This window comes from Mustela nivalis, assembly GCF_964662115.1.
Source record: "Mustela nivalis genome assembly, chromosome: 9".
Taxonomy (NCBI): domain Eukaryota; kingdom Metazoa; phylum Chordata; class Mammalia; order Carnivora; family Mustelidae; genus Mustela; species Mustela nivalis.
In genome coordinates, this window is record NC_139028.1 from 10256171 (window position 1) to 10271868 (window position 15698).

At 44.1% G+C, this 15698-nt stretch overlaps 1 protein-coding gene across 1 annotated transcript in view; it reads right to left on the reverse strand.

Annotated features, from left to right (window-relative positions):
- Positions 1–925: 925 nt before the first annotated feature.
- LOC309841318 (uncharacterized protein) overlaps positions 926–15698 on the reverse strand; it is a 42871-nt gene continuing 28098 nt past the window's right edge. The window contains exons 13-24 of the mRNA XM_082684198.1: positions 14916–14963; positions 14613–14747; positions 12804–13052; positions 11443–11490; positions 11140–11274; positions 7823–7914; positions 7227–7400; positions 5929–6163; positions 5182–5328; positions 2090–2199; positions 1644–1763; positions 926–1095 (exon numbers count right to left, since the gene is read on the reverse strand). Of these exons, the coding sequence (XP_082540324.1) occupies positions 1665–1763; positions 2090–2199; positions 5182–5328; positions 5929–6163; positions 7227–7400; positions 7823–7914; positions 11140–11274; positions 11443–11490; positions 12804–13052; positions 14613–14747; positions 14916–14963 (1472 nt within the window). The 3' untranslated portion in view covers positions 926–1095; positions 1644–1664. The remainder of the gene's footprint in view (positions 1096–1643; positions 1764–2089; positions 2200–5181; positions 5329–5928; positions 6164–7226; positions 7401–7822; positions 7915–11139; positions 11275–11442; positions 11491–12803; positions 13053–14612; positions 14748–14915; positions 14964–15698) is intronic.

Consider the following 15698-nt stretch of genomic DNA (forward strand, 5'->3'; position numbering starts at 1 on the left):
CTCCGGCCGCACTCCGAGCTCACCAAGCCTGCGACCGGTTCAAGGTAACCCCGAGCTGTGAGCTCACTGTCGGCTCTGTCTCTGTAGCCAGCTTCCCGGCTCTAATACCTGGAAGCTCTGCGACACTCAGACACCCCCGATCCTTCTGTGACCCTGCGGGACCTGAGGCCACGCTGCCCCCACGTGGGCTTCACCCCGGTTTAGCCTCTGGAGCGATGTCCCTCAGCGGAACAGACTTTTAAAAGTTCCGATTTTGTGCTCCATTGCTCGGCCGCTTGCCAGGAGCGGGCCCCTCCCCACAGTGTCTATCTTCCTGTCACTTTGGATTCACTTCTCCACCAGTCCTACCTTTCAGAAAGTGGTTGATTTTCTGTTTCTAGAATTGCTGTTCTTTTCTTCGATCTGCCAATGGATTTGCAGGTGTTTGCAATTTTTAGATAAGCTATCTAGCTGATCTCCGGCTAGTTGATGTAGTCTCAGCCTGCTACTTCTCCGCCATCTTGACTCCTCCCCTCAGGTGAACTTATAAGTTAACTTGAAAATAATAGATTTTTGACATTCTTGAGTTCACAAACTACAATGACTACTTGTAGCTCATTACAAAATATTATTAAAAATATCCTATGGCCAAGTTGGACATAAGTCAAAATTAATGAGAACCCCGTCTGTAAATATAAATGTGGAGTTCCAGGTCAAATATCAGTAACATGACCTCAAATGGAGAATAAATGAATGACCCTCTATGACAAAGATGCCATCCCAAGAACATAATCATTGCTTAATATCAGGATACCTATTAATGTGATCATATTATTTATCAATTAACTATTATCTATCAATTAACTATTCTTTTCTGTTTTTCTATACTTGAGCTTTGTTGTGCAGTGAAAATGATTTACTCTACAATAGAATGAGAAAACAAATATTATTTTCAAAAAATTTTATTAAGCACTAACTCAGCAACACTACAACCATGGTTTTCACATGCCGTTGTTTCAGGGTGGGCAAGTGGGAATTTTGGTAGAAAAATATTCACATTCAAACATTAACCTTTTAAAGTAGTAGATTCACAGAAAACAGAATGGCTCAATTTTCCTGGAAAAAATTAGAAAGAAGAAAACATAAGTAAAGATGTTATTGGAGGTAAGACATAAATAGCACTAATATCTACTATGAGGTGTGCCTTACAGAAGGGCCATGAGCCCCTCGTCCCCAAGGGGAGGATCTGCCAGGAGCCTCACGGCCTCAGAACGGACCCAGCAGCCATCAGCTGGCCCCGTGGACCAGGCGGGCCTTGTCAGAAACAGAGGAATGAGACTCAGCCCTTCTTGGGGAGGAAGCCACACGTCAGCTGCCTATACAAGGCCAGCTGTTTTACACATGCGTCGGAACTAAATATTTTCCACTCACTAGGTAAGTCCTTGAGAGCCATGAAGACTGAAGGATTTTCTAGCTGGCTACCATTAGACTTACAATTTCTGGTAATTTCAAAAGAAATCAGAGTTTTACCAGGGCCATTAAGAAAATGCAGAGGTGACTGTGGCTAGTGGGCAGCTGCCCTCTGTCCCTGCTCTCTGCTCTCTCTAGATTATACTCACAGAATGAGCAGGGAGCACCCAAGTCCGCTTCTTGGAGATGTTTACCTGAGACACTTCAGATGGATTTTAATTCCCAGGAAAGAGGTAGAAGTATCGTGTCATGGATAACCTCTCAATCGTGGGCATCTGGATCATTGCGTTCGGTTTCTCGAATGCATTTTGAACCTGAGGTAGTAAAGAAAATCTTCAGAGATCAAGGCTGTGGCCAGGTAATACACAGAAGAAATTCTGAGCTTTTCCTTGGCTATAGTGCATACATGAACAAAATAGTATCATCAAAAACATTTTCTGAATAAGCAAGACTCAGAGCCCGTGAAACTCATGCTGGTTCCAAGCAACACTTCAAAAAAACCTCCTCTTTAAGCAAACCTGGGGTACCAGAAGGCATGGCACGACAGCTTAAGAGCTTTCAGGATTCCCCCCAAAAAAGGTTTGATAATGGTTGCACAGTTTTCCAGGACAAAACAGTGAAAAGATAAGAACACCCCTACCTTTCGGAAAATCTCCTCCAAATGGTGACAACAAGAGTACTCTCCCAAGTAGTGGATAAGTTGGGAAATGAAGATAGACCCCTTTGTGTTCAATCTCCAGGAAACATTATCTGTAAAGGAAAGCATTAAAATATTGGGAGATGGGGCCTTTGTGTAAGTGTGGAGGAGTCTTAGAGTCATAGCTATTGGACACGGTTTGATGCCAGTGCTTTGAAGGAGAGACAAGTCTGGATAGAGCTGGTCAGAGGAGACCCTCGAGGGGCCTCAGTCATGAACGCCCTGCACATTCCTAAGCACAGAGCTATCCCCCGCTGCTGCAGGGAGAGGGGAAGAATGGAATTCCTTCCAGCACTTACTATATAATCAGAAAAAGGAACCTAGATCTCACTTTTCCTTGAGTCTGAACCCCTCATCCACACTGTTGGCTACTATCGTGCTCGCTTTAGCAGCACATGTTCTAAAATTGGAACAACAGGTTGTTTGGTACTCTAATAGTTTACCGGTACTTTTTCATCAGGAACATCTTTGGAGCACCTGCTTCTCGTTACCATTGCAGTGTGATCCAGCCTCTCCCATCACCAAAATGCCAGTCGTCTCCTGTTTGTCCCTTTACCTGTGGCTGCCTCCCTTCCCGGGCTCGCCCTTCTAGCCCACGCACTGTAAGCTGCTGTCTCCCTACCGCCTGCCCTAACTTCACGTGGGGCTCTCCCACGGCCAGCTGTGACCTCCAAGTCATTAAACCTCATGGTCATTTACTGCACCTCACCTTTACCTGCTGCCTCGCTCAAATCAGAAAGGCCATAGCGCCCACAGATTTTTTCCGGGTAACTGACAACACATACTCTTCTCACTTCGCTTTCTTATCCTCCAGCCATACTTCCTGAGGCCACTCGGATGCCTGGGCCTTTGTTCTCTGCAGTTCAGCCTCCGCTTTGGGATGTCTTAGTCTGTTCTTTATTTCTGGGTTATTTTTCCCATTGTTAGAACATTGAAGATAATGCTTAGGCAAACATCTCCCCAAATCCTGATGCCGATCTCTGTTCTGCAGAGTAGCTCTTATAACTCTCTTCCTTTCCTCCTGAAGTATTCTGAAGGCTTCTCACACTCTCTCGCAGGATTCCCCTTCCGTTGAAGGCACACGACCATCTCTGGTGACCTCGGGTGGCCTGTGTCACCCCATCTTATTCAGCTGCCATATCCACTAAACAGCAGGTCATACAAATTTTCCATCCTAATTATTGTTGGATTCAACAGCTATGTCTTCCCAAGCCTGGTGTAGTCACCTGTGGCCTGTGAGACCCTGGTCACATTCTAACCTGTCTCCCCATGTCGCCTCTTGCTATGCCGTAACCCATCCCCCACAGAATCCCCAGAGTAGACATCTAAAGATGTCAGTCTCATCTTTTCGTGAGGTATGTTTCACCAAAATTTCTGATTACTATTAGTATAAAGCAATATTAGTAATAAAGCATGTCAATGTTAAAGATCAAATCCTTCCCTAGCATATGAGGCCTCAAATTATACGGCCCCTGCCTACCCCTCCAATCTCCCTCTTGGTACCGGCCCCTGGCTCAGGGCTTCAGACACTCTGGCCCCGTTTTCCAGCTCCTCTCTTTCCCAGGATTCTGTCTCCACTGTCCTCTGACCACTGACACAATTCACTGCTTCATTTTTCAACACATTTTTCCTGAATGCACGCAGCACGGTTGACAAGCATTATTTATTTGTATGAGGCTGTGCATGAGTTTTCCACTCAGTTCACCTCGGCCCCTCTGCTCTGACTACACTCCATAAGGCTCTTCAAGCCTGGCGGCTTCAGCTGTGCACCATGTGCCCAGAGCTGGTCCGTCTCAGTGCATCGCTATGTGTACAGAAAGGAATGGAGGACTTACACGTAGGAGACTCTCTGCCCTTAACTAAAATAGTCTCTTAGAGCGTGCATCAGGCTGCATATGCCTTTTTAACTTCCTTTAGTAGCTACAAGTGGAGAGCTCCTCTTTCCAATAAAACTTTATTCAAACTCCCAACAGGTAAGACAAAGTAGAACTGCTCCTGGTATGGAATGGGTGTTCCTGGCACAGCCTGTGTCCTGTTTCCCCAGACGAGACTCATGGCATCCTCTTGGGCCTGCAGAATCTCAGGCCCTCCCTGGACCCACGAATCAGAACTCTATTGTAGTGATATTCTGGGCACATCCAGGTTTGTATTAGAACTGTGACTTGTGCGGGGCACCTGGGTGGCTTAGTCAGTTAAATGTCTGCCTTCAGCTCAGGTCATGATCTCAGGCTCCTGGGATCGAGCCCCACATCGGGCTCCCTGCTCAGTGGTTAAGTCTGCTTCTCCCTCTCCCTCTGCCTGCTGCCGCCCCTGCTTGTGTTCTCTCTCTATATATATCAAATAAAATAAAATATAAAATCCTTAAAAAGAATTGTGACTTATGTAACTAGATTCTGGAAGTTGCTCAGGTTCTGTAAATCACTCATAAAACAAAATCATAGATGACCACTAAATAGATTTCCCACAGGTTTGACCATGATTGACTCCGCGTATCTTCTCTTTCTATCTTCTGTTATGTCTTTTCCTGCCAAAGGAGGATTTTCAGTCATTGGCTATATTATATGGAAGTCAGGCATTTGAATGTTAACTAATTTTTTAAGACTAGATTCAGATAACCAGCCAAGAGGTTCTAGAATATGTGAAGCAAGTGTTAAAATTGTTACTGATTGCCTTGTTTAATTGCTAGTAGATGATCAGCTGACCAAACCATGGGACTAACATACACTTCTGGGCCAGTGCTATATTCAGCAACAAGCAAACAAACAAACAAAAACCAACTCTTCATTTATTTAAACTTCACTGGCTTAAGTTCGGATCCTCACCAAAGTCCAGTTTACTTTGAAAGTTTCCTCCAAATTCAAGACTTACAGCTTTCAAGTTATAAAAGTAATCTCAATGTTCTAAATGTCTTCTGTACATCAAACTTCTTGTTAGAGAAGAAACGCTCTGCTGTTAGTGATCAGGTCGGATCCTAGCCAAGCCTGGGACCTGGAAACTGCTAGGAGATGGAGAAACTGCCCTCTGAAGTCACTTACGTGGAGTTGAAGATTTGAAAGCGATGAAGTCCTTCTCTATGTGGGTCTTTTTTATGGCATCACTGGAGATGTAGCACTCCAAGGGCTGGTAACATGTCCACGCAAGTGCTTCTCCCATGTCAGTCACCCAGACGGCCCCGTCACCTTCTGGGAGAGACACCTGTATCTTAGGAAAGAAGTTACACACACAGACACACACACAGAATCTCTTCTACCATACTACCCTTACTGCAGTACATTCCAGTATGGGATTTATTAAAAATGCAAGGGTGTTACTGCTAGAAAAACCACCTCACTGAATGCAGAACATACAGAGCCCACTTATATTTAGTATGACCCAAAGGACCAGGACCAGGACACTTGTTATTGTTCTAGTGTGCTTCACACTTCTTAAAAATTATACAGGCCTAATTTTTTTTAAGATGACTTACTTATTTTTTTGAGAGAGCGAGCAAGTGTGTGAACACACAAAAAGGCAGCAGAGAGGGAGAAGTAGACTTCCTGCTGAGCAGAGAGCCAGATGTGGGGCTCGATCCCAGGACTCTGGAATCATGATCTGAGCTGAAGGCAGACCCTTAACGACTGAGCCACCCAGGCACCCCCAGACTTAATTTCTTCCTTGACTGGACGTGAGTGCAGTTCTAAAATGTTGTCTGTGTCACTCATTCCTGGGAACATGAAGGTGAGCTGCTAGGCAAATAGAAGGAGGTTCATGGCCCCTCCCTGGGTGCCCCCACCCCTACTCACTGCCTCGGCAGGCCTGCGTGATGATGACCTTGGGCTTGTCCTTGAGACCATGGCAGCTACGGTTATTGAAAATCTGGAAGATGGTATCATCGGGAAGAATGTCCGGCTCTTCATCTCTGTGCTTCCTGCCACAGATCCCGCCCAGGGTGCCGTGGGACATGAACACCAGGAACGTGCTGTCCGAGAACTGGTGCTCCGGGCGGGTGGCGAAGTTCTTCAACTCCGTTATCATTTCCTGAAAGAGTCCCTGGAGTTACTACCTAGAAACTCTCCATACACAGTGTGTGCTCAGTGAGTAGACAGAGGCATTAACGAATCAGATGGCATGGACAGAATGGAATTGTAAGAGAAATTTCATCCCGACATAAAAGCAGAAATTTAGACATACATAAGGTAAAGGCTAGCAGGGTGTTTTGTTTTGTTTTTCAAGACTTATTTATTTATTTGAGAGAAGGAATGAGAGAGGGAATTGGGGGAGGAACAGAGGGAGAGAGACTCTCAAGCAATCTCCATGCTGAGCACAGAGCCCAACACGGGGCTTAGTCTCAGGATGCTGAGATCACAACCTGAGCCGAATCCAAGACTGCAATGCTCAAACCACTATGCCCCCCAGGCACTCCTAGAGAGATTTCCATCCAGTGTGTAGCCCACTGGTTTTCAGTGGAAACCTAGGCTGGGGGAGGTGCTGGAAGGTGGAGTATAAGGAAGAGCATGTGAGGTGGCAGGTTTCCTACCAGAAGGCTTTGCTTTCATCTGTATTACATGTTGGGGTTCCCCCAAGTTTTCATTAAAAAAGAGTAATAGTAAGGGACTGGTTCCTACTGACATAAAGTAGAGATACTTAACAAATTCCTTCTGAGGTTTAAAATGGTCTATCCAAAGTCACCTGTGGTATTTCTTCAGTAGAGCCTGGATCACAACTTTCTGTATATGTGAGCACTCACGGTTTTTTGCTGTTGTTGTTTGTTTGTTTGTTTGTTTGACTGCATACTTGGCTTTACATTGAGACACGTAATACTGAAATTGTAAAGGGCTCAGGGTAGTGTCTCACAAAGACTATCAAGTCATCGGTGCCTCCCTAATGGAGAGCGTTAGAAAGATCCAGCGTTTTTAGTGAAGTACTACTCTATAAATCTTTGCTAATGAAAGTGTGCATTGGAAGAGGCTGAAACCCAGGGGTGCCCATTCTGGAGAAGGAGAACTCCTGTAACATGCACTATACTCTTCCAGCTGTGAAGGAAGAAGTCCAGGAAAGAAAGGGAAGGAAGGAAGCTTATCCCACTGTCCTAAGGCATTACCAGAGCTGTGAGATTTTCCTTTAGAACTACTGAATATCCAAGGTTTTCAAGGAGGCCTTGCATCCCCAAAATGTCATTTTCAGAGCCTTCTCTCTCAGAAAGATGGTCAAATACTTTGTTACAAATGATGAGGGCCAGGCGGGTTCGGCCCTCCTTCTCCATCACTGGATATACCTGCAAATAACAGGCACAGGGTGAGTTCCATGTGGTCTGCCCACTTTCGCCTCTGAAGTCCACCCAAAGTAGACCCTTAGGATTACAGAACAGATGCCTGAAGGACTTGGGGATGGAGATAGGTGCTCAGGAAGAAAGACATAGGACTCTAGACTGAAAACGTGTACCGTAGCTGAGCATGCACTCTGGAGACCTGGATTTGGTTGTTCATGGGGAGGAGTTTCAGGGATGTTGGAGGATGTGCTAAAACAGACAGGAAATTGGACGGAAGGGCCACTTAATTAGATGACATGATTAAATAACATTCTATGCCCTTTGGGCTAATCCAAAGGCTTCTGTATCAAGAGCTAAAATTCCCAGTGAGTTCCCAGTATGCGGTTTGAATGGACAGTCATGTGTGTTTCTATTTCAAAGCGTGTTACCTCCTGGACTCTCACAGTCTTCGGTTCTTGAGAATGCTTGCAGGGACAAATCTTCACCATGTCCATTGAGGAATCTTGGATTTCCTGAATAACTGAGAGAAAAAAATAACTCTTGAGGGAGTAGCACCCCCCAGCCTTGCACATACAAATATCTTTTCACTGGACTCTCATTCTTGAAAGCACTTACTGCCATTCCTTCAAAAAGCTTAATATAACAGAAAACCATTCTGTATTTAAAAAAAATGACAAAAACAAAAGTCTTGAGTGCTCCCTCTTTCTTTTTGCTTCTCACTGACCCCACCACCAGTTTCTGTTTTTGTCAGTGGCCATGATATGGGCTAATCTTTCATACCCAGCACATTAGACTCACTTGTGCACAGTACCCAAGATTTGCAAGGAAGCCTCTTGTTCATCTGACCTGGTCAAGTCATTATTCAGGTATCTGAACTCCACTCACAATATCCCTACTGTGTTATTACCACTAGTGAAATGTCTCCATTAATGGGGGAATGTGCATGTTCTAAAGCACTCTAAACAGTCCTGAGGGTCACAACGAGTGAACCTTGTAGGTACTGGTATGTATTTCCTTCATTGAGACCATCCAGAAAATGTCTAATTCCTTGCCCACTGAAAGCTAATGAATATTTCTTTGGCTTCCATATAGCTTACCTTGTGTTTTGATTATTTTATGTAAATGCCCCCAGAAGAATAATGATTATATTTAATCTTAATTGTGTTTACTGTATGGTAAGCTTAATTAGGACAGAAAAGGTGTGTTTAAGTTTTGTTATATCCAGCATCTTGAAAGATTGATTGTCTGGCACAGATTAAAAGTTTATAACTGATTGTTAATGAATCATTACCTTCAAATACTTGAAAATAGCCACCAACGATCCACCCCACCCCCTGCCTTTTGTTTTTCCATAGGGAAACAAGCCTTCTTCTGTTCCTTCTACTATTTTTTTGTAAAAATGAGTTCACCTTTTGAAGCAACCAGTCTGTTAATTTGCCTGTATCTCTCCCCATCTACTGTCCTTCCCCTCCCAATAAAAAGAAGAAATACACTTCCTCCTGTCTAAGTGACTCTCCTTGTGCCCTGAGTTCCAATTCCTCTCTCCTGCAAGAACTTGACTCAGGCCTTTATTCAGCTCTGTCCTAGCCCTGTCTCCCCCTGCCCCCTGCTGTGTTCGCCCCCTGGCAAATCCCACGCTTTTACACCCTTCTCTCTCAGACACCTCCACTACAAGCCCTTCCCCTCCAGCTGTTGCTCTGGGGCTGGGCTCCACAGCTCAGCACAATTCCTTAAAGGTGATGTTCCACAGCCTGTTTCCATTTTCCCAATCTCATTTTGTTCTTCTATGCAACACACACTGGCTGTCACTGTCACCCTCAGATCCTTGGGATCAAGGTTCCCACTGACCATTTGCTGCTATTTCAGCATTTAACCTGGCAGAACACATCTTCTCCCTTCAGCATCTCTCCATGCTTCTGCGATGCTGTGTGTTGTGGCTGCTCTTCCTCAAGCTGCTGGCTCTCAGCTCTCCCGCTGCACAGCGAAAAGTTAGGCCTTTCTACATTGGACCCTCTGTTATCCTCTGTGAGCACCAATGCCCAGGTGGCCTCTTCAAGACATCATCTTACCTACTGTCTGCATGCACCTGAATCACCAGAGCTAGTCCCAAGCCTGGTTCTTCTGTGAACAACTCGGTTGAATCCACCTGTGTATTTTCAATGTCTACCCCTGGGAAGTACTACACGCGTCAAAGTGGACATGTGCGGGGAGAGACCCCTAATGTTTGTCTGTGCCTAGACATCTGTTCTCCTGAGTTTTCCCTCAACTATAAGTTTTCTTCTACATCACTTAATTAAAACCTTCACCTAGCTACCAGCCAAAACCAAGATTCATCCTGATTCTTCTTCTTCCTACATTAGCCAACACCCTACCCATCCATAGTCTTTTTGACTCTAGCTCCAAAAGATGTCAGATACCACCATTTGTCTTCTCCTCTGCATTGGTATAACCCCAACCTAAAAGTTATTATCTCTTAGCTGAAATATTTGAATACCTTTGGCTTTTCTGATGCTCTGCTTGCTTATCATTCCTCCATTTAAAAACTCCTAAAGACTTCCTATTGCAAATAATATCCAGTTCATTCTCACTTCCACAAAGGCCCAGAGTGGTATGGCAGTTTCAGCAGGAGCCTGGAACAGCTCCTCCTACCATCCCCTCCCAGTTTGCTCCGCCCCCATCAGATTGGCCTTATGGCATGGCACGTCCATCTCTGCTCAGCCCCCATGGGCTTGCTGCCCTTCCAGGGGATGCTTTTGCTTTAGAGTGTGGCACAACCCTCCCCCTCTCTGTTGTTCAAGCATGTACTGAAATATCACCCCAAATGAGTTCTCGTAATTATTCACTGTGGCCCACCTGCCTCACCTCTTTTCTCTTGTCCATTTCCTGAATTGTACTATTTATTTTTCATATGTACGAAGTATGCACCTTCATTACAGTCAACTCCATGAAAGCAAGATCTTGACCTATCTTGCTTACTGCTAGAAACAGTGATTAGAATGGTAGACAGTAGGTGTTCAGTTCATATGTGTGTATAATGGATACAACAGCAACTAAAGATTACAAGGTGTTCGTGGCTTTGGAAGCTTGTCCTGGACTTCTGAAAATATGAAACTCAACATATTTAGTTGACTCACAATCCAGTAGCCCCTTTCTAGACACTGCAATTCCTTGATGTGGTTCAGTAACTCATCTGTTTCTCTAGTGATCACACAGTATGTGCATCTAGTCCTGTTGTGTGTTTCTTAACGTGCTTTTCTTAACCACATCCTTGTCCTGTTCATATAGTTGTTACTTGCTTATCTGTTTGATGTCTTGTGAATCTTTTAAAGATGTTATTAATCTCACTGAAAACTATGAGTCTCAGAAAGGTTGGGTCATTCACACCAGAGAACATGGTTAGTCAGTGGCCGTGTTGGGCTCAGGGTCGAGATTGCCTGGGTTTTATTCCAGTTCTCTTTCCACTATAGCATACAGCTTCCCCGTCTGCCTTAGCTCACAGAATGTCACCAAGCATCCATGACCTTGCCTGTCACAGGCAGAAGCCATGTGTGTGGTCTCCAGCCTTCTCCCTAATTTCATGATCTTCACTTGCACTTCCAGATACTTAGAGGATGAACGAGTGGGGATATGAACGCTGACCTTACTTTGTCTCGGGTGGCACAGAAGGAAGAAATAACCCAGAATTTCTGAACTCATCTCTGGTCTCTCCACTGTAACTTAGGGCCCCTGTTACTTAGGGCCTTACCCTGAGTGACGCATGAGGGTTTACATGAGCCACTGGGTTTGGTGGCACCTGCCAAAGGGAGAGCCAATGCCTGGGACGGCTTGGCATTTTCTTCTTCTTCACTTTCACTTTCGCTTTCACTTTCATCTTCAGACTCTGAAGTGGAATGAACAAAAAGTTAAGGATCAATGCTGAATGCTGAAGGTTATTTCTAGAGATGGAAAGTGAGTAAAAACACAGTTTCCTATGTCTTGACTGTAGTGCCTTCTGACAGCCCTATATGTCTGAGTTTTCATTTGTGATATGAGATTTGATGGCACTTACCTGTCAAAGAAGATGACTCACTGCTCTCAGATTCCTCATCCTCATTTTCTGAAAGAATAGGAAAAGAACATGTGTTAACAGAACTGGGTTTCTAGAATCTACACACATGTAACTCCTTCTCACACACAAGAAACTGATGATGTTTGGCCTGCGGTGACCCTATGAAGCAGGGAAATCTGGTTCATTGTCTGAGCTCCACATTTGTCTTAGAGGACTGTGACTTTGTGCCAGGTGAAGGAGGAAGCAGAGTTTCTATAACACAGTGAAGAGCTCATTATGTTCCTGCTTACATAATTCAAGGAATAATCAAATTCTTTAATCAAGGCTTTTCTACAGTAGCATTTTTCATTCTGAGGAAAGAATGTACACCCTTCTATAAACTTAGGTAGTCTTTCAGCAACCACAAAATGATCCCAAAAGGATGTCTTCAGTATTGGGAACACTCACATGTGTATATTGTCCTCTAGAGTAGGAGTCAGGAAACTCCAACCTAGAGGCCAAGGTCAGCTCAACAGCAGTTTTTGTTAATTAAGCTTTATCGGAACACATCCACAGCCATTTTGTACTTAATATCTATTGCTAAGTTTATGTCACGGCATCGGATTTGAGTCACTGTGACAGAGAAAGTTTGTGCCGAAAAACGTAAAATAGTGACTCCCCTGACTCTTCAAAGAGAGAGTGAGCCAACCCATGCTTCCTAGAGAAGGATACACTCATGTTCCACTAATGCTCCTCAAACTCCCTAGGTACTGCTTTCACAAAGACAGTCTAGGTTCTCAGAGATTCATGCCTTGGGCCAAGCCCCAGCTAAGCAGAAGATAGTGGATTGCTGTGTGGATTTTGGTGTTTTTTTCTATTGAGCATTTTACAGGTGGAAATAACTCTGGAGTCTAGAGTGTGGCCAGAGCAGCAGAGATTAGCTAAGGGCTGTCCCTGAATTTACTAGAGCTCCAGGACCATTCATGCATTTCACAGGTAATTACTGAGCACCTGTAATGTGTCAGGTGCCATTTCCATGAGTTGGGGCTCTCTTGATAAACAAAGCAGACAAAGTTCCATGCTTCATGGGCTTTACGTTTTAGCAAGGGGAGATATAATACAGTGAACAGGAAATGTGATGGGATGATTGAAGGTGACGGTTGCTGAGGGAAATAGATTTCTCGGAGTAAAGTGACTTTGGATGCTATCACATGGACTGGGCCAGGGTTTACGGGACCTTTTGGCCTCTTTTATAAGGTCGTCAGGCAAAGAAACTACTAGAGATGTGGATAGTTCTCCATTTGCAAATAGAAATAAGAAGACAGAGACTGCATAAGAGAGCAGATAAAGAAGTTAGTAGTGCTTTGGCTCAAGATACTCACTTATACTCAGCAGTTTCCTGGAATTGAAGAAATGGTCCTTAAGTACGTTGCCTACCATTTGAGTTTTCTCAGTAAAATCACTAACCAGGTTTTCAGTCTTATTCACGATGACATTTACTGTGTTCCCGATTATTTGTAACTCTTGCTTATCTATCACCTTCTTTTCCTTCAAGTCCTCCAAGACGCCGCCAAGCACGGTGCTGGCAATCACCTTTATCTCGTTAACTGGGTCTCTTGGTGATCTCTTCTCTGGGAGAACAATAGGATTTTAGGAATTGACAGGACGTTAGATCTCTGATTTATGCCCTGGGTTCTCAAATTTAACAAGGGAGAAAGTATCTGAGAGCGTGGTGAACAGAGCTTCCTGCATGCTATTCCTAGAAATCTGATTTAATAGGTCAGAGTAGAGTGCATTATTTTTTTTTCTAATTATGCTTTTGTTGACTCTACCTGCAAAGGAGGTCCAGGTGTTACCAATTATCATCCTCCTCATTGGTACAACCCCTGCTTAAAGCTATTATTTCTTAACTGAAATATTTGGCCTTTCTGATGCTCTGCTTGCTTATCATTCCTCCATTTAAAAACTCCTAAAGACTTCCTATTGCAAATAATATCCAGTTCATTCTCACTTCCACAAAGGCCCAGAGTGGTATGGCAGTTTCAGCAGGAGCCTGGAACAGCTCCTCCTACCATCCCCTCCCAGTTTGCTCCGCCCCCATCAGATTGGCCTTATGGCATGGCACGTCCATCTCTGCTCAGCCCCCATGGGCTTGCTGCCCTTCCAGGGGATGCTTTTGCTTTAGAGTGTGGCACAACCCTCCCCCTCTCTGTTGTTCAAGCATGTACTGAAATATCACCCCAAATGAGTTCTCGTAATTATTCACTGTGGCCCACCTGCCTCACCTCTTTTCTCTTGTCCATTTCCTGAATTGTACTATTTATTTTTCATATGTACGAAGTGTGCACCTTCATTACAGTCAACTCCATGAAAGCAAGATCTTGACCTATCTTGCTTACTGCTAGAAACAGTGATTAGAATGGTAGACAGTAGGTGTTCAGTTCATATGTGTGTATAATGGATACAACAGTGATTACAAGGATATGGATATTACAAGGATAATGGATACAACAGATTACAAGGTGTTCGTGCCTTTGGAAGCTTGTCCCGGACTTCTGAAAATATGGTGCTCATGACTCAACACTTCAGTAGCCCCTTTCTAGACACTGCAATTCCTTGATGTGGTTCAGTAACTCATCTGTTTCTCTAGTGATCACAGTATGTGCATCTAGTCCTGTTGTGTGTTTCTTAACGTGCTTTTCTTAACCACATCCTTGTCCTGTTCATATAGTTGTTACTTGCTTATCTGTTTGATGTCTTGTGAATCTTTTAAAGATGTTATTAATCTCACTGAAAACTATGAGTCTCAGAAAGGTTGGGTCATTCACACCAGAGAACATGGTTAGTCAGTGGCCGTGTTGGGCTCAGGGTCGAGATTGCCTGGGTTTTATTCCAGTTCTCTTTCCACTATAGCATACAGCTTCCCCGTCTGCCTTAGCTCACAGAATGTCACCAAGCATCCATGACCTTGCCTGTCACAGGCAGAAGCCATGTGTGTGGTCTCCAGCCTTCTCCCTAATTTCATGATCTTCACTTGCACTTCCAGATACTTAGAGGATGAATGAGTGGGGATATGAACGCTGACCTTACTTTGTCTCGGGTGGCACAGAAGGAAGAAATAACCCAGAATTTCTGAACTCATCTCTGGTCTCTCCACTGTAACTTAGGGCCCCTGTTACTTAGGGCCTTACCCTGAGTGACGCATGAGGGTTTACATGAGCCACTGGGTTTGGTGGCACCTGCCAAAGGGAGAGCCAATGCCTGGGACGGCTTGGCATTTTCTTCTTCTTCACTTTCACTTTCGCTTTCACTTTCATCTTCAGACTCTGAAGTGGAATGAACAAAAAGTTAAGGATCAATGCTGAATGCTGAAGGTTATTTCTAGAGATGGAAAGTGAGTAAAAACACAGTTTCCTATGTCTTGACTGTAGTGCCTTCTGACAGCCCTATATGTCTGAGTTTTCATTTGTAATATGAGATTTGATGGCACTTACCTGTCAAAGAAGATGACTCACTGCTCTCAGATTCCTCATCCTCATTTTCTGAAAGAATAGGAAAAGAACATGTGTTAACAGAACTGGGTTTCTAGAATCTACACACATGTAACTCCTTCTCACACACAAGAAACTGATGATGTTTGGCCTGCGGTGACCCTATGAAGCAGGGAAATCTGGTTCATTGTCTGAGCTCCACATTTGTCTTAGAGGACTGTGACTTTGTGCCAGGTGAAGGAGGAAGCAGAGTTTCTATAACACAGTGAAGAGCTCATTATGTTCCTGCTTACATAATTCAAGGAATAATCAAATTCTTTAATCAAGGCTTTTCTACAGTAGCATTTTTCATTCTGAGGAAAGAATGTACACCTTTCTATAAACTTAGGTAGTCTTTCAGCAACCACAAAATGATCCCAAAAGGATGTCCTCAGTATTGGGAACACTCACATGTGTATATTGTCCTCTAGAGTAGGAGTCAGGAAACTCCAACCTAGAGGCCAAGGTCAGCTCAACAGCAGTTTTTGTTAATTAAGCTTTATCGGAACACATCCACAGCCATTTTGTACTTAATATCTATTGCTAAGTTTATGTCACGGCATCGGATTTGAGTCACTGTGACAGAGAAAGTTTGTGCCGAAAAACGTAAAATAGTGACTCCCCTGACTCTTCAAAGAGAGAGTGAGCCAACCCATGCTTCCTAGAGAAGGATACACTCATGTTCCACTAATGCTCCTCAAACTCCCTAGGTACTGCTTTCACAAAGACAGTCTAGGTTCTCAGAGA